Source organism: Lathyrus oleraceus, chromosome 7 (assembly GCF_024323335.1).
Source record: "Lathyrus oleraceus cultivar Zhongwan6 chromosome 7, CAAS_Psat_ZW6_1.0, whole genome shotgun sequence".
Classification (NCBI taxonomy): domain Eukaryota; kingdom Viridiplantae; phylum Streptophyta; class Magnoliopsida; order Fabales; family Fabaceae; genus Lathyrus; species Lathyrus oleraceus.
In genome coordinates this window covers 480,008,274-480,028,849 of record NC_066585.1, presented here as the reverse complement: position 1 = coordinate 480,028,849, position 20,576 = coordinate 480,008,274, and the positions used below count along the sequence as shown (strand labels likewise).

General features: G+C 32.3%; 1 protein-coding gene across 1 annotated transcript; it reads left to right on the top strand.

Annotated features, from left to right (window-relative positions):
• Positions 1 to 5,544: 5,544 nt before the first annotated feature.
• Positions 5,545 to 7,712, top strand: LOC127105239 (mitochondrial import inner membrane translocase subunit Tim9). Its single transcript, XM_051042405.1, has 2 exons — positions 5,545 to 5,795; positions 7,361 to 7,712. The coding sequence occupies exons 1-2, from the start codon at positions 5,701 to 5,703 to the stop codon at positions 7,545 to 7,547; spliced, it is 282 nt and encodes a 93-aa protein (XP_050898362.1). The 5' UTR covers positions 5,545 to 5,700; the 3' UTR covers positions 7,548 to 7,712.
• The last annotated feature ends 12,864 nt before the right edge of the window (positions 7,713 to 20,576 follow it).

Sequence of the window (20,576 nt, the reverse complement as noted above, 5' to 3'; positions counted from 1 at the left end):
GCCTTGTTATTCCTCGAAAGAATTGGACGATTGGTGAACACCACATTGCTCAATCTTTCGTCGTTCCCCGAAAACATTTCCAACAAATCAAATCAAACTTCTCGCCCCTGAGCGATCGAAACCAAACCTAACTTCTCGCCCCCGAGCGATCGAAATCCAAACATCAAACACATCAATTCAACCTGTCACCCCCGCGTGACCAAAACCCTTTCAAAAAAGAACACTGTCAATCCTTTCTAATGCGCACAACAAACCAGTGCTAGAGCCTCCCCCGAGAGTAGACATGCCAGTGTTTAGCCGTTAGAACGTAGTATCCCGAACTACGATTGCTCTGATTTCCTTATTGCACTATAAGGATACGTAGGCAGGAGATTGCTGTATCTTCGCGAGCACACTAATAAAAAAACCTCTCATTTCCCCTCCTGAGGTCTTCACCCATATCTATCATCAAATTTTAAATTACTCGAAGCAAGCAATAAACAGTCAATTAAACAGTCAAATAGCAAAATCAGACTAAGAGGTTCCCGTTGAGTACAACGGACGTGAGGGGTGCTAATACCTTCCCCTTGCGTAATCGACTCCCGAACCCGAATATGGTTGCGATGACCATTGTTCTTATTTCCAAAGGTTTTCTCGATATTTTCCTATTCCTTCATTGGAATAAATAAAGTTCGGTGGCGACTCTGTTTCGAACATTTTTCCGCGTCCTATCGCGAGGGATCGCATTATCACTCATTTTTTTTGAGGTGCGACACCTTGTTCTTTAGTTTCTTGGTAGGGAACCTATTTAGAATATAAACACCAGTGATAACTGCTTCACCCCATAAGATTTTGGCAAGTTCTTTTGTTTCAACATGCATCTTTCCATATCCAGTATGATCATGTTTCTTTTTTATGCTATTCTATTATATTGAGGCATGTAAGGAGCAGTTACCTCATGATTAATACCGTGTTCCGTACATAACTCTTCAAATATCTTCTTGGATTTTTATTCTCCTCCTCCATCTTTTTGCATAACCTTAATATTCTTTTCTCTCTGGTTTTCGACAAACATTTTGAATCTCTTAAAGATTGAAAATACTCTGTCTTTGCGCCTGATCACATAGATCCAAAGCTTTCGATTGTACTCAAATGACAAATGAGATGAAATACATGTTTCCACCAATGATATGATCCTCAAACAGGCCACATACATATGAATGTACTACTTCTAGTATGCAGGAGGATCTTATTGGCATAGTCGAAACGAAAGATTTTATGAATTGCTTCCCTACTAAGAAACATTCACGAAGTTTATCAAGAATCACAAGACTTGGTACACTAGTTACCATATCCCGAGTAATTAGTTGATTGAGTGACCTAAAGTTCAAATGGACAAACATCAAATTCCATAACCAACTATGCTTGTGGTCGACCATGATTTTTAGGCATTGTCCCTCAGTTAAACTGATCATGGTTTTAAATATCCTATTCTTCGATAGAGGAGATTTTAAGACCAAGTTATTCTAGGTGTCGAACAATTCAAAGGCTCCATATTTCATAACCACTGAAAAACCTTTTTTGACCAGTTGTCTAACACTTAGTAGATTACACTTCATGCCAGGTACATAGAGTACATCTTTGATCATAGCTTTTGCTCCATTACTCCTTTGAATGATTATGTTGCTAGTGCCTTCTGCTTGCAACGAGCTATTATCTACAAGCCTGACCTTGCACTTCTTCGACTCGTCAAAATTTATTAACCGCACTCATCGACCAATCATATAATTCGAGCAACCTATGTTGAGGAACCAGATCTTGGAGTCAACATGCTCATCTGCAACTGCATCCATAAGCACCATATCATCATCATCATCTGAATCTTGACGTGTAAAGTCTGCTCATTCATCATCCTTGCCTTTTATCACTCTCTTGTCTTTTTTGTACCAACAACTATTGGCCAAGTGACCCCACTTTTCACAGTTATAGCATCACACACTTTTCTTCTCTTGTTTGTCTCTCTGATATGAGGTTCCTTCTCCTCTTTTCGAGGATTCAAAAGCTCTATCATCAACCTTATGCTTTTGAAGATTCACCCAATACTTCTTGCTCTGAGTCTTGACTCTTTTTCCCTTAAACTTGTTGGGAGCACCATGCTTCTTCCATGTATGGGTCTGCAATGCTTGTATCGTATATTGAACCCCTTTTTCTCTCTACAATCCTTAGCTCATGTGCCTCTAACAAGCCATCAAATCTTCTAGTTTCATGGTTTCAAGATTGTTGGATTCTTGAATGGCTACGTTAACATGATCAAAGTGGGAGGTCAATATACGCATTATCTTCTCAATTATCATCTTATCAATTAGGATTTCACCACATCATTTCATGAGGTGAACAAGATTCTTCACTTTAGAGACATGACCTGCAATCTTTTCATCTTCCCACATCTGCAGTAACTCATATTATCATCGCAGTGTCTGCAATCTAACAACTTTAACCTTCTTACCACCTTCATAATACTTGACAAGAATATCACACACCTCCTTTATCAATTCATCATGAAAAATTAGATCAAAATTCATCGCATCAACTACAAATTGAATGCAAAATGCAACCTTACAATCTTTCTTCTTCACATCCTTGTGAGTAACTCTCTGAGCATCTTTGTATGAGCAAGCTCAGGGACATCACTAGTAATCAATTCTAAGGTGTCTTGAAAATCAAACAATGACTACATCTGTTTTCTCCATGAGACCCAATTTTTGTCATCAAGAATTGAAAGAGAATTGAGAATATCATTGTATCATTCATCTTTACAACAAACACGATTCACGGTCCCCGGAAACACGACCACCGACGCGCAGTTCTTAAATTTTCAATCAAGAAGATCGAACCAGAAACTCTACATACCAATTTATTAGTGTGTAAATGTTTTTAGGTGAAGAAAGAAAGAGAAATTGAGTGAGTGAAAAATAATAATAATTATTATTATTATTGTTGAATTACACTTTATGCATGTATATATACAAGTAACTAACTTTCACCTCAAAATAACTAATTTGCTCTTAGACTTATACTTGAATTATATGACAACCTAAATGATAAAAGAGCTTGAGTTCAACTTCTCGTACTAACAAGATAACAACTATTTAATTTTTATATTTAAAGAAGAATTATAGATAACAATCATTTACTTTTGTTTACTATTCATCATAGCTATCACTTAAATTAATTTTAAATTGAAGGAATTCACATTTTACAAATGGTTTCAATGGGGTTAAATGTTTAAAAAATTTATGACAGATCTACCTTTTCAATGGTTAACTAAAATAATCTGGTATAATATCAATTAAACCGTGAGTAAATTTTCGAAAAGCATTTCTCAACATATTCTGGCATATATAAATCTTGTTACGAAAAAATTTGGTTAGGCGTGAGTAAATTTCTAAAAACTTATCCTAAAGTATTCTGGTACTAAATTTATTTTGAAAAAGTTAACTTTTCGATATGGTTAAACCATGGACAAACTTTTGAAATTTTTTCTACAAGCATTTTGATGTACAGTTTTTACACAAGAAAACTTTTTTGATTTAGATATTTTATGGAGTGAAATTAAATGCCAAAAAAAATAAAATTAAACATTTTATAATTTATAGGGTCAAAATATAATTATGAGTATGAGATACTTTTTTTCAAAAATTGAAAACCTACATGCTTGTTCCAAATTTTGGATTGGGCTGAATCTGCTTTTTGCATCATAAAGAAACTAAATGCTCGTATTACTCCAAAAGAAAATAGTTTACTTTTAAGAATTTCTTAATACATCTTTTATATATATATATATATATATATATATATATATATATATATATATATATATATATTACTAAAACACTATATGAAAATATAAAAAATATCTTCAGTTTTCGGAGATACATCTCCGGACGCACCCTGAATATATAAAATTTTGATTTAACGTTAAAAGACTCCAAATATGGATTTTCAAAAGTATTTCGGATATACATCTTCGGATGATATTTAAATCGCCAAAACCATTCTCTTTTCTCATTTTAAAGAAAAACATAAGTTTTTTTTCAATCAAGTCTAAAATCAAACAACCAAGTTCAAAGATTCTTCAATCAACATCAAGTATATTAGAGACATCATCCGACACTAAAATAAAGTTTAAATTTGTAAGTTTTTAATGTTTTGAAAAGTTTTTTGAGTTTTTGTGTAAATCAATAGAAATTGATGATTTAGGTAAGAAATTAGTATAAATTGCATGAATGATAGTTTATACATATTGTAAAACATATTTGTTGGTTGAAAATAACGATCAGACCATTAGTTTTGTATGTCTGCATTGCCGCCATTGAAAGACCAGAAGAGTTGCAGAAATTTCTGGAGATACATCTCTGAAATTTCTCAACGTTTGGATTCACATTACCCAGAGATACATCTTTGTAAATTATCAGTCTGTTTTAATTTTTTGTTGCTTTTATTTATTGTATGGTTGCTTATACCAATTGTCTGGTTTACTTACAGACATTATGATTGATAGAGATGATAGACTAAGGCACGTGAGAATTTCATAACATGCATCAGCGCAGAAGGGAGAAAAGTCAGGTTTTGGAGACTCATGTTCACTCTAGTCATGTAGAAGCATCTACTTCTGGGGCTCATGCTTCTCCATCTTATTCTTCCCATAGGAGACGAGTTTCACCTACCGACGCATCACTACCTCCATCCTCCTGCAAGAGATAAATTTCACATATTCAGGCGCTAGAGGTACCCGAGTCACCGGTGGTACCTGAGGGACTAGTGTCACCTCCGACTGATGAAGCTGTTGAGCTAGTGCCATCTCCGAATGACGACGTTGTTGAGGATGATGAGCTAGAGCCACCACATGCATTTGGAGGAGGCCCGATAGAGTTGTCATTGTTGCCTCTGTATCCAGACCATACTGCCAAACATATATAGGATGGAAAGGTAACATTAGTTGGATTTATTCTTTTTAATTTACGTTTATTATTATATTACAAGTTTCTGACTTTGATTTATTTTTCTGTAGGATCGTGATCCGTTGAAGTTTGTTAACCATGGACGAAAGATTATTGGCTTGTCTCATTCGAATGAGAAGTGATTTCAGGCGGCTTTGTCCATATATAGGATGAAAGACTTGTGCATGATTGGTCATATTACGGAAATACCATGACTTCCTTAAAAATCGGTGGTCAGAGTCTCCCCTAGTAAAGGGAGAACAGCTACCACTTCTTAGGATTTACTAAACCTTAGATATACGAGCCTCTATAAATATTTGATCCTTTAAATGCAGGAAGAGAACATATTTTACTCAGCCTAACGCTTGTACACAAAGCTTCTCATTTTATGTGAGTCGACCCTCACATACCACCATAGTAGATTTAAAACGATTTTTTATTAAATAAGAGACGAAAATGAAATTTAAAATTAAATTAAAGGACGAAATGTACATTAATTTTATAAATTTCAATTTAACTCTAAAAATTTAAAAGGGTAAAAGAAGGGCAACTAGAAGACTGGCCCTAGCAGATTTAAACTCCAACCCGCAGCATATAAAAGCCCAAGACAAAAACACAAGTGTAAAGTAGCGGCTGGTAGTAGTGCGATCTCATCTTCTTCTACACTGTATTAGGGTTTACTTCTAAATCCGAGAAAACCCTTGACGGCGTTCGATCCAAAATGGACCCAAACATGATTGCTGATATGGCTTCTCTTCCAGCGGAAGATCAACAGAGAATGGCTTCCATGATCGATCAGCTTCAAGTCCGTGACAGGTTTTCTAAATCATATAACCCTTTCTTCTCTGTTGCTTACATCATAACTCTTTCAACTTGCAATTTTTAGGGTTTGCTTTTGATTTGTTCCTTTCTGTTGGTTTGTGTTAGCATTTAGCATCATGCGTTGAGTATCTTTTGGAATTTGGGGCTTCGTATTACTTTTTAAGTAATTGGCAGTACAATGGTTGCGAATTTTGTGCTTGCTTGTTCTGTGGAGCCATATTGATGCTCTCCTTAAAACCAGTGTGGCTTTTGAATGTTGCTTCTGGACGTTTTGGGAACTACATTTTTAATAAGTGCTTTATTTCTGTCTAATTTCTTGTTGTCTGAATTATTTGTTTTTGTAATCAAGCACTTGTAGCTGTCATGTGCTCCTTACTCTGAATTAAGGCGGGTTTGTGACGGTACCGACAATTGCGCAATTGCGATTATGTTTAATATATTCATTTTTTCAAATTATTACTGATGTCGTGTTCGGCGTGCCCGTGCTTCATAGTTCATGTCTTAGTTGTTAGTTTCATATTTCAGTACCTCCTACGTGCTTTCTCTAAAAAGATTTGTTATGACTTAACGCGAGCCTCATAGCTTATTACCGCATTGATTTTTTGTTATCTACTTAATGTGAGATTCATAACATTCCCACCTATTTAATAGCAACGACTACAATGGCTTTCACTTGGTAGTATGTATTTCTTCTTTAGCAGCTTCACTTATATATGTGTATTCAAATGGTGTACCTTAAGCCATCTCATTAGAATTCCATAGTCCATTTCTTGATAAAAGCATCACTTTTTATGATTGAAGCTCATGAGGAGAGTGCTACCCTAATGACTAGTTCATAATGTGGGATAGCTTAATGCTTAATTACCACGTTGATTTGTCTTTTCTACTTAATATGGTACTCATGACATTGTCACTTCGAGTCAAAGTTTACAATGACTTTCGCCTGTTGGTATCTCTTTGGAAGCTTTATTCATCTGTCTTGATGATGCAACATAACCCAGCCTATAGGTAGCCGTTTATGTAGCCTAACTCTCACTCAAAGCTCCAATCTGTATGGCTTAAATCTGCGAGGAGAGCCCAATTCATTAGACTAGTGCATTAAATGGAAGTGTCGTGTGGCTTAATTACCAAGTTTGCCTTTCTTATCTATTACTCAAATGTGGTTCTCGTAGCAAATTTGTAGTGTGTTACTGTGTTTGAATTTCTGTTCATAAAGGTAACTCAAGTTTTAGCAACGAGTTCTGATAAATTAAGATCCCTATGCGAGTCTTCATTTTTGTTTTTAGATTTTTTCTGATAAAAGAGTATTGTTGAATATACAAATACCTCTATAGTTCTGATGATGGTATTTTGTCTGTATATTTTTTTATGAAAAATGTTAATGATTGAACATATCAATCAATTCCTTTATATTTTACATATGACTTGGTTAGGGTGTTTGATTATTGCTTCGTTACATGAAAGGCTCTTGTATTTTTGTTGTTTAATTGTATCGATTGCATTAATTGTCATGTTATAAGATGGGGTTACCTAATTTTATTTTAAAAATTGCATTGCAGCTTGAGAATGTATAATAACCTAGTGGAGAGATGCTTTCAAGATTGTGTTGATACGTTTAAGCATAAATCCCTGCAAAAGCAGGAGGAAACCTGTGTTCGAAGATGTGCAGAAAAGTTTCTAAAGCACTCTATGCGGGTTGGCATGAGGTTTGCCGAGCTCAACCAAGGAGCTGCAACTCAAGATTGAAGTCTGCTATTGTTGGACAACTTTTTTATTTGTCTTCAATTTTTGTTTAGTTATAGTTTTGCTTTTTAAATGCAAAACATTGTAGAACATATGTATTTCTTCATTGCTACGATCACAGAAAATTGATGCTAAAATCTAAATAAGTTTATGAAGATGTATTCATTATGCCTTAGAACACTGATGCTTGATTGGCATTATTTAGCATTAGTTCTCGATTTTTGTTCGATAATGAGATCACACCTCTTGGTGCACATTCATCCTTGCTAATAAGGTCAGTCTCACAAAATACCTTCATTCTGTTGATTCTGCCCAGTTCTATGCACCAGAAGTCCTTTTATTTATCTAAATTAGTCAGTGAGTCTAAAAGTAGAGATCATTAAAACAGAGTAGTCATATTCGAAACTGTTATACCGCAAATTACTCTATAGCAGACTGTTATAGTGTTCTGCACCCAGTTATTCCGCAATTTATCCTATAGGAGACTGTTATAGTGTTCTGCACTGCTAAAGCTCTGTGCCAGTCTCTGCAAATGACTTGAATTATTTATTGACTTTGGGTGTTGAAGGTCAGGGTAATTTTTCACTACTAAGCCTAAAGCTAACCAGAACCTGAAGACACATGACTAGTTAAAACAAACAGCTCTTTTTAACACTTTTATTCGAAGACTTGGAGCCTGAAGACACATGGCTTATTAAAACAGACACCTCTCTAACACTTTTCTTTAAAGATAGATTCGGAGATCATTTAAAATAAGGGAATTCTTTTTCACAAGTCCTTAGAAGAAAATTTAAAATGTCTAAAATACATCTTTGACGTATTTATTTTTTACGAAATTGAACGCAAACAAGTGATCAACCCTTATTATATTTATTTTTAAAGATGCATTTAACGAAAATGATGTTTTTCAATCTGCAATGCAATAAATATGTAAATACCAATAATATCCCTATTAAAAACTAATTGGAAAATAGAGAAATAATTAAAATAAAATTATAAAAATCTAAAAATATAACTAAAAATAGAATAGAATCAAATTAAGAGTCTGTAAATTTGTTCGATTTTTCTTGAAAATATGAAAACAGAAAATAAATCAAATAAAATAGAAAAACAAGAAATTTAGAGTTTTTAGGATGGTGTCCCATATTTAGTCCCTAAATAAGGGAATTTGATTCATGATTTTTTCTGATGGAATGACACAATAAAATTTTGATTTAGAGTCAGTTTTTTGAAAAATCGAGCTTTTTAGGCTAAATCGTGTAAATGGCATAAACGCAGGAACGCAAGGGACAGAACGCGGTGATACAATTCCTATGAGTTTAATATTGATTAAAATCTATATAGTCTTCGACAACGGCGTCAATTTCAATGGAAAAATAAAATAATAAATGGGGTTTAGGGATTTTGGAGATGCATCTTCAAATTCATCATTGAAATTTTTGGAGATACATCTCTGGATTAAATTTTGTCAAAAATAAAGTGGCTGCTTGATTTACAACGAATGAGATGATTTAAAGTGCGTTCGAAAATACATCTCTAAAATAATTTCGAGTTTTCAAAGATGTGAGTTACACCGTATAAAGAAATGGTTGAAAATAAGGATATTTTGTTATAGGTCCAAATAGTTTGTTTGAGTTTCTGTTATTCTAAATTAAATATTATGTTTTTAACTGTGTAGAGCACTCTTATTAGTCTCTTATAGGTTGAAAATGCAAATTTGTTCTAAAATATCTCTTTAATTAATTATTTTGGTTATCAGACCTATCCATGTAAGTGCAGCAAACGCTATAGCATAAAGTCTTAAATTTGAAAAGGATCAATTTTTTTCTTCATAAATATTAATAAAAATAAATAAAATATTATAATAAAAATATAATAAATTAAAAAATTCTATGATAAAAATCTAATACATAAAAAATTAAGATTGATGAAAATTCAAATAATTAAAATTAAATTTATTTTTAATTAATACATAATTATATTTTTGATGTGTTTTTTTTTTAATTATTATAATTTTTTTAAAAAGAAATTTAGACATATTTTTGAAATTAAAATAGAAACTCGAAATAATTGGACCGGTCTGATTTCGGATCTATTTTTTTTTTTAACATTATGCTTCTCAAATGTGTTTTGTTAGTCAATTTGGTTCAACAAATTATAAGAGATATTTGCTAAATATTTATAATTTAGATACATTGAGAGATTATAATAATGACAGTTTGTTTACCTTTATACTTTCTATTTCTATTAGTGGGTAACCGTTCGTTTTTCATTACACAAAAACAAAAATGTTCTAATTGATGAAATCTATTTTCGTTTGATTTAATTTAATTATCTGTGCGTTAAAAAAAGATTTGTGAATTAAAAAAAAATAGAATTGGACTAAATTAATCGACTTAATTTGGTTTATTTCAATTGATCGGTTTAAAACCCATATTTTTTCCAATAATACGTACATCTTGTAACAATTATATTCTATGCTATCATTTTTTTTCACACAAACTATTCTATCCTTTTTATTTTTCAAACAATTTTAAATTAAAGTAAATAAATTCATACAATATAGTTTTTCATCAAACAAATAAATTCATTGAAATTAAATAAATTCATTCGTATCTTAAATTATGATATTATATGTTCATCAAAATCGTTTTTAAAAACGTGTAAGATAGACTATTACACCAAATTTAAAATTTTATAGAATTAAATCGTTTATAAATAATATCATAAATTCTTTGTCAAATTAAAAGAGTTTATTAAATAGGATTTTTAATTTTTCTTTTATAGTTGAAACATGACTAATTTACGGATACTCTCATCAAATCAAATTACAAATAGAACCAAAATAAGTTCTCTATGAAATTAAAGTCACCATCATTTCCAACTTGAATATCCAAAATGATAATATTATGTTCACTTTCAAATTACAAATACAATCAAAATCAAAATAAGTTCACTTATCAAATTACGAATAAAAATCAAAATAAATGTATCATCTTAAAATTAAGTTCACCATCATTTCAAACTTGAACTAATTATTCATCTTAAAATAAATTAAAATAAACAAAGTTATAATGCAGAACATTGAACTTATTTTTAATAGATCAAATGAAGTTTAACCTTATCACATCATGTTGTCATTATGCATGGCAAAGAGACAATGTGGAGACGAGTTTTAGCTTTGTCCTACCCAAATCCAATTCTAATTAAATATTTATTTCTCGTCCTAAACTTAAACGAGGATAAATAATTAAATTAAAATCTCATTCCAAACAAGTTTGTGTATATTCCCGTCTCACCCTCATCTCTGCATCGGAATCAATGATTAAAGTTGTAAAAATCATTTTCTTTAAATTCATAATTTATCCCGAATTCTAACAAACAATAACATACATTAAAAATAATAAATTAAAATAATTCTAAAAAATTGCAAATATATATCTAAAATATTTTAATAATAAAGTACAAATTCAAATATAAATACAATGACCAAATGATTAATATCCCAAATTATAAAAAATATTTCAATTTATCAATTGGGTGAATTCGGGATGAGTACTAGTGTTCCAATTATCCGTCTCATCAACATATTTTAAAATAGAGGAAAATTCAAACCAAAACCTAATCAAAACTGTTTTTTCCTATTAAACACGTGGTGGATTTGGACGGATACCCACAAGTACATGTTTTGTTTCCATGTCTATTCATCATTATTCATCATTGTTAACTCCACCACTATTTAGACGTAATCCAACAATTTCCAAAAATTAAAATAGACACACAAATCATAATTATGTCATTAATAAAGTAAGAAGTAAAAAAAAGACTTTAAGTTTGTATGTATTTTTCATGTTGTTGCACTTCATTCATTTGTTCTTGTAAATCAATCACCTTAGATTTTCTTATCTAGTTTTGGATACATATCAATATTTTAATAGTAGTAGAAGTCAAACAACTACTAATTGGATCAAATTCTTGATCATTTGTACTAAAAGTTAACTCATAAAAAATAGTAGGCACCAGTATAACCAATATATCTCTAGACATACGAGAAAAGACATAATACTTTATAGACTTTCCTTTCCACCGGTCCAAAATATCAAATGAATGATCTGTGCAATATTCATTATCAGCCCCAACATACCTCTCTAACTCACTCTTGTTTACATCAACTTACCTTTACTTCATTTTCAAACTAAAAGCACTATCTCAATATTCATCATAATCATATTCAACAAATTTACCTGTGTTAGCATGTGTACAATTTATTAAAGATGCATTACTAGACACAATAGGAATGAGATACTCTATCACATAATACTAGAAAACATCTAGTCAAGATCTTTCAATGTTTTCAACATATATTTTCTCTTTGCACCACCATACATCTTATTACAACCAAACTCGACGTAATCATATTTATAACGAGGATCTAAGACAACAACCACAAACAAAAGATAGTTGATAATGCAATCATCCCAATACTTTCTAACCTTCAATTACATATTTGCAGTCATTAATGCCAATACATCATCCTCACTATTTGACCATTTATGTAATGGCTTATGAATATTGCATAACTGTTTGAAAAAAGTATTAGTAGTAACATGCAATGAACTAGAAAATGAAGAGTTGAATCATAAAAGATCTTCAAAATTTTCACAAACACACAGGCACTCTCCTAATCAATATCAACATAAATATTTACTCCTCCACTGGCAAGAGACACAATAAATGCACTATTGTAGTTGAAAAATAACAATATTTGTAACCTCACTTGTATAAGGCAAACAAAGCCTCAATCCACGTCAATATTCAAATAAGTTAATCTTCATTATGACCACTGGCATGCATACTTATAGTCGATTTATCCTACTTTGGCCATCGAAAGTTTCGGTTACCTAATTAATGTCTTTCATTGCCATGCTATCCCTTGTTTGGGAGTTGACCTCACGATATATACTCATGGCTTTTACTATCATATTCGTTTACATACATTATGATGGTTACATCTTCATATCACCATTATCGTGTTTATTTGTCTGTAACTCAATCGCAGGGTACCTTCCAGTTTGTCACATGACCCATGGTTTAGTCCCTTCCATGTCTCTATAATTACGATGATTTTATAGTTTGGTAACCTTGCACTCTTATTTTATCATGGCGAGTTAGTCAATGAGACTCTAGGTTAGTTACATCCTACCTATGTTAGCTCAATAATTATTTGAGGGAACACCATGCTTTAGAGCGGATGGGTCGGATCCTGTTGATTTAAGGCGAGTTTGAGCTATTACAAATATATCATCGGTACATAGTCCCTCAAGCACGGGGCCTATAGGGGTGATGTGGTTTAAAGAATACTTGATAGTTCATAATCACTCAAGCATGAGGCATGTAAAGGTGAAGTGATTTAGAGAATTCTTGATAGTTCAACTATCTTGATATTGAAGTCGGTTAAATGTCTTTTCATATTTGGAAACAACTTCTAACAGGAATAGGTAGACCTCTACCTTGTTATTGCATCAAGCACTATCATTGACTTACTCTATATATTACACTCACGTGCAATCATTCTAAAGGTAGCTAATCTAGATGGAGACGACTTAACAAACTTACATGAAACCCTTACTTTGCTAATAAATGCACCAAAATTTTCAAACCATCACTAACAATGAAGTTTAAAATGTGTGTTGAGCACCTCATATGAATGAACTCTCCCTTTAACAAAGTATAACCATTCCAATCACTAATTCCTATAACTAGATATGTCAGTGAAACATTATTAGCTCTTCCATTACCAACAGTTACACAAAAGACTTTTTTAATCCCCCATTCTTTCAAGCATGCTTGAAGCCCTTGCCAATTATTCCCTGTTGTGTGATCCGTATCAGATTAAAACTCAGTATTTTCTTATTCAACTCCTACCCTTTATCAATGTAATTACAAGTTACAAACATGTAACTCAAATTTCGTACCGACACTACTATAAAATATACCTTCGGTAACACCATATTACAACGACCGTTTAGTTAACCGTAGAAATACCTCATTTTTGAATGCGTTTTATTTATTTTCATATTATCAAAAGAAATTTCATTACGGTTATTGTAAGCAACCATAATTAAATATGTACATGGAGTGACAAAGTTCGAATCTCAGTAACAACAATTTTCTATTTTTTCGTTATAAAGAGTGTTGTCATTATAACATTATATCTATCACCATGGTTAGTAAAAGAAACCATTGTGAAAGGTATTAGATTCATCACACTTCTTATAATACAACCTTGGTGCAATATTTTACCTATGTATAAGAGAACTTAACACTCGCTTCTTGACAGAATATGCACTGTCTCTCTCAAAGCAAAACCCTAACATATTCTCTCTCTCTCTCTCTCTCTCTCTCTCTCTCTCTCTCTCTCTCTCTCTCTCTCTCTCTCTCTCTCTCTCTCTTCTTCTTCTTCTTCTTCTTCTTCTTCTTCTTCTTTCATATTCCACATGCATAAATGATCACTCTTCTTCTTCATACTAAAAGGTAATCATTATATTTCTTCTTTCATACTAACATATTCTTCCGGTTCAACGTTGTTTATTCATTATATTTCTTCCTCTTATTCTTCATATACTTTCTTCCATTTTTCTTTGTATATGTTATAATTTTCATCTCTATTGAAGAACTTTTAAGGTACATCATTCTTCGAACTATTCATTCCATGGTGTTTTTTTAAAGCTGTTTATATTTCCAATCTGGTTCAAGAGTTTATGTTTCCAAATGTGTTTACATTTGGCATGGTGTTTTTTGACTTCTAGGGAATGTGAATGAAAAAAATTAACTCAAGAAAGCACATACTATGGGTGTGGTTCACAAATGGTTTGTGTTGATAAGGAGAAAAAATACAAGAAGGATGAAGCTATTGTAGAAGCTTCACTCGTCTTGTATTTTTTCTTCATAGCAATACAAAGTAGATCAATTTCAACTTCATGTTGAAATAAGTAGATCATTTTCTCGCCTTCATTTTTCACGAATCTTTTCAATAAAAGGTACGTTCATGAAATATTTTATGAGTTGAAATGTTGTTGTTGCTTTTTGATAAATGTTGTTGTATGTTATTTTTGTTGATACATGTTTCTTAGAACAAGAACAAAACATTTTCTCAGTTATAAGAAAAAACCTTCTTGCTACTTAGCAAAGTTTTATTTTTGTGAATCTTGCAACATTAATTTCTTATGTAGATTGACATAAGTGTATGGATTATAGAAGTGAACTTTATGCATATGTTATAATTACAATATCATACTAATATATTTTGACTTCTAGGGAAGGTGAATAAAGAAAAAATATAAATGGTTTGTATTTCTATGAAGAAAAAATACAAGGAGAGGATGAAGCCGAAGTAAAAGCTGCAAACTTGTGTGAAAGATAAGAAATGGCATCCATTCAAATTTAACACAAGTTTGCAACTTTAACTTTAGGTTCATCCTCCTTTCATTGTGGATTTCATTATGGGATAAGTATATCATTTCTTCGTCTTCATAATCCATGAATCATTTCAATAAAAGATACATTCGTGAAATATTTTATGAGTTGATATGTTGTTGTTTTTCAAAATGTTTGCCTTGTTGATAAATGTTGTTGTTTGTGCTATTGTCAGTGCCATAGAATATAAGTTTATTATATCGTATGTAGATTACTTGTTTCACTAACCTGTCGTATCTCGAAAAATATGATTCCTCGCGATGGTCGCGGAAAAAATTACGTTCGAACAGAGTCGCCACCGAACTTTATTCATCCCAACAAAGGGATAGGAAAATATCGATAAAACCTTTAGAAAATGGAATAATGGTCGTCGCAACCATATTCGGGTTCGGGAGTGGATTACGTAAGGGGAAGGTATTAACACCCCTTACGTCCGTTGTACTCAACGGGAACCTTTTAGTTCAATAGTGTGTTTCGAGTGTTAATTTATGTTTGTTTATTATCTTTGGGTTATAAAATATTGAAAATAGAAATGGGTGAGAACCTCGGAAGAGAGAAAGGGGAGGTTTCTTATTAGTGTGCTCGCGAAGATACAACAATCTCCTGCCTACGTATCCTTATGGTGTAATAAGGAAGTCAGAGCATTCGTAGTTCGGGGACTACGACTGGTTGGTGTTTTTTATGAACGACTGTGTAGATCGCGTTCTAAAGGCTAAACGCTGGCTTGTCTACTCTCGGAGGAGGCTTAAGCACTAGTTTGTTGTGCGTATTAGAAAGGATTAACAATGTTCTTTCTGAAAAGAGTTTTGGTCACACCGGGGTGACAAGTTGACTTAATATGTTTGATGTTTAGTTTGATTGGTTTCGATTGCACGAGGGCGATAAAGGATAAACTTGATAGGTTAATATATTTTTGGTTGGATGACGATTACTCGGATAGTCGAGTAAGACAACTTGTATCCTAATAGTCGGGAAAGGGAATAGAAGACTCTAGACCGCTTTCTGTTTCATCTGAGTAATTATGAAAAGGATTGGATGATAATTAAGGTGTTTTGAATGGATGATGATTACTCGGATATTCGAGTAAGACAACTCGTATCCCAATAATCGGGAAAGGGAATAGAAGACTCTAAACCACTTTCTTTTTCATCTGAGTGGTTATGAAAATAAGTTTACGTATGGTTGATGTATTTTTAGAATAGACGACAAGTACTTGAATGGCTGAGTAAGACAACTCATATCCAAGCATTTGAGGAGAGGAATCGAAGGCTCAAGACCATCTCCCTTTTCATATAGTTTATTGTGAAAATGATTTGACTTACGGTATAAGTTGGTGGAAAATGAGAATTGTTTGACTGGCCGAGTAAGAGAACTCGTATCCAAATAATTGAGGAGAGAAGTTGAAGACTCAAAGTCAACTCCTTTTTCATTTATCTTACTGTGAAAATATTTTGATTTAATCGGGGTTTGGAGATTTATGGAGGAACGATAATTATTTGACTAACCAAGTAAGAGAACTTGTATTCAAATAATCGAGGAGGAAAATTGAAGACTCAAAGTCATCTCCCTTTTCATTTTGTTATTATGAAATAGTTTGATTTGTTTGTGCTTAGGTGGATAGAAGTGACGACTATTTGACTAACCGAATAAGAGACCTCGTATTTAAATAATCGAGGAGAGGAATTGAAAACTCAAAGCCACCCCCCTTTTCATTTCCAAATGAAATGTTGTTTGATTGTGATTGGATACGTTCTTTTATTTTTTAATGAAAATACTTGACATCGGATCGAGGTTTTAATTTTGTGTTTATGAATGAAATGAATTTTATTTTAGTGTATTGTTCTTCTACTCGATTAATTAATAACCGAATAGGTCTCATTGTAAGAAAGCCCAAGAGTAAGCTATGTGAGGTTGATGGCGATGCTAAAAGCTATCGACTTACAAGGATACGAAAAGTGGGCTCGATATTGAATCGAGAATCGTGTGATTTTTATCGTGGTTTAACATGGTTTTAAGTTGATGATGAAATTGAATGGAATCGAGTTTATTTTATGAAATGATAGTGGAGGAAATCGATTAACATTATCAAAATTAATTTATTAAAACTCAGTTAAATTGATTAATTAAGTTAATTAATATTATTTATCAAAATTATTTAATTAAATCAAATAATAAAGTTAATTAAAATTAATATTAATATAATTACAATTACAATTTTTTAGCAATAAATTGTCAATATAATTAAAATATTAATAATTAATTATAATATAACCACAATATTATGATTAATATTAACCATAGGCTACCAAACTAGAACAGAAACTAATTAACTCAGAACCTTGGAAAAATACAAGAAAATAATTTTTAACTTTAAGATTTCAACACATTAGAAACTCACTTTAAATCCAACTTATGCAATGAGATCGAGGCGTGTAGCTGCAAAAGGAGAAGGATCAGGAAACACAGATATTGTGAGGAACGGATCTTGTTATCAACGGATTTTATTTTGTTGGTGGTGTTGACAACCGTCCATTCATGTTTCCAATAGACTCGTGGCAGAGAGCTTCGACGTGAGTGTTCATCCGGAATGGTTTTCAATTTGGCTACTGTTGGCGATGATTTGGGATGTCGCTTGGAAATCGCGACGGTTGGCGGCAATTTGGGATGTTATCGGCGAAGACGAAGATGGCCGGAAGGGGCTTGGTGCTATGACGACCGACGAAGAGTTTCGCGGTGTGGTGGCGGTCGATGATTGGGGCGAATACAGAGGGAATTTGATGGAGGCCAGAGGGTTTGGACGGTGGAGACGGTCTGGTTGGGTTGAGGGTGGCGGTCAGATGGAAGACGGCGTGAGGTTTATGGTGGTGGACACGGTGAGGCGTGTGTTGGGGTTTTGTGAGGTGTGACGGCTTTGCGTTTTGGAGTGTCGACGTGAGGTTTGTGAGAGTTTCGCCGGTGGGGGTGCGTGGATGGTGGCTGAAGGTGAAGAGAAAATGAAATGGAGATGGTGGTAGTGGATCCACCGGGAAGGGCCAAGAGGCTTTTTTTTTGTTTTTAAATCTCTTTGTCTCCAGCCAGAGAGAGAGTTTTTTGAGGAGAGTAGTCTGTTGTGTAGAGAGGATTGGAGAGTGAGCCATTGAGAGTGGGTAGTGATGTGGAGAGAGTGTGAGAGAAAAGAGAGAGGGATAACGTGTGTATGGTGGATTGAAAAGAGGATTCTGTGTGTGAGAGTCAAGTTTGTTGTGTGTGAGTATTAAATGAGATAGGTAGTAATAATGAGTGTCACCTGTGAGAGAGAGTATTGTGGGTTTTTATTTCTTTCTTTTTTCTTTGTTACCGTTGGAGAGGAGTGTGGAGTGAGAGGACCACTTGCCAGCCATGTACCACTCACAAGAAGATGAGATTGCCACGTGGCACCTGTCAATTGGATTGAAAGAGATATTTTTTAATATTTTCTGATTTTCTATTTAACTATTTATTTAAATTTCTATTTTATGATTGGATATTAAAAATGAGTATGGATTGCTAACATGGGCATTTGATTAATTTGACTCAACGATTCAAATTGAATCAAAGAAGCACACAAAGAAACACATCTTTTTAAATAAATTAAAATGCCTATAATGTTGTTTTTATATGATTTAATCGTTTTAAAATAATTTAAATCAATTGAATCAAATAAAATTCACAACTTTTTAAATAACCATGATAAAATTAAAATAATAACATGGAAAATTTTATTTATTCAATCTGACTATTTTGACGAAAGAACAAAATTAAAACGACTAAAAATGAATAAAAGTCGGGCAAAAATTTGCTCAAAAAATTAAATCGGATGCATGAAAATGATCAGTGCAAAATATACTTATTGAAAAAATACAGCGTTTCTTCAAATTCTGAAATAAGTTTGCACCGGTTAAAAGGCTCAGGCGGGTCAAAACGCAACTGAAACAGCTGCTGGAAAATACAACGAGCACACCAGGTTAAACTATATGAACCGTAGATTAATAATACTGGCGTCTGCAATTTTAATTTCGAAACTTTTTATCCGATGATTTTGTTCGTACTTGAGGAAATGATTCAACCGATTTGTCTGTATTTTCAATAAATTTATTCTGACTGATATTTTAGTTATTATTCATGATGGAATGCATGTCATGCTGTGCATATGATGCAAATTAAAAATGAAATCGATTTTACAAAAATTTAAATATGCCCGGACAAAATTGGGGTATGACATAACCCCTCACTAAGTATGCATTCATTTAAATTGATTTAGAAAATAATAATCTGAAAATTAAGTTATATTTGAAAACCAACTTAAAACAATCAATGTTTTTCGAATTACATGTATCTTGTAAGTCATCTCTAGCTCTTTAACATATAGAATTTGGTTGAATGCTTAAAGTTCTTCAAAGCAACAGTTCTTCTATTCTAGTTTATTATATAAAACATTAAATTTGTTGAGAAATTTTGATTCATTGTCATCATTGTCATCATAAAAATAATCATCATCATTTAAGATAATGATGATCATAGTGATGATGATGAATCCAAATTAATCAACAAATTGTTTCTTTTCAAAATAAACTATAAGATAAGGAACCATTGCTTTGAATAACTTGGTTCAGTGAACCAAATTCTATATGTTAAAGAGCGAGATATAAATTACGAGATTCATGCAATTCAAACAATAGTGGATCGTTTAAGTTGGTTTTCAAGAATAATTTAATTTTTTCAGATGATTATCTTCTAAATCAATTTGAATGATTGTATATGTTTAGTAAGGGGTAGAGAAAAACAACCAATCCACATATTTTATAATAAACTCATGTATACATACCACAACAGTTATCTTTTATAACCTTGGTGAAATGTTAATTTCATTTTAATTAAATTGTTGCTGATGGTGTTTCGAACCCATGACATTTATATATATATATATATATATATATATATATATATATATATATATATATATATATATATATATATATATATATATATATATATATATATATATATATATATATATATCATAATAGTTGTTTAAGATAATTATTGTGATAGATAGTGCGTTACCTAGTTTATCACTGTGGTCACACGCCCGTGGTAGAAAGCAACATACTTAAGATCACATGCTACCTAACAACGAACATACAACCTTAATTATATTCATTTCACAATTGTTGTCATATTTGTTTTCCGTAGTAGTGTGATGCCCAACAATCAGTGGTAAGATAAACCATTTGTTTATTTACAGACAATATGCTATTTAACTTCTCTTTCTCATCATTATACAAAAGTGTTCAATATTTAGAAACAATGACATAAGTAGGAACTTTAAATATAGGACAAGTCACACTAACAAAATACCTAAATTCTTCATTTTAAACATGTTTAAAAGCAAGCTCATCTGTAATTATCATCTTTGTAAGAGATAATCATGTTAGTTCTTGACTAAATTCAACAAGTTTAAAACTAACAATGATGTTATGGCCATCTTCACAAGCTTTCCCAAGGCCAATTCTTTTTCGTCTCTTAACAGATTTCCCT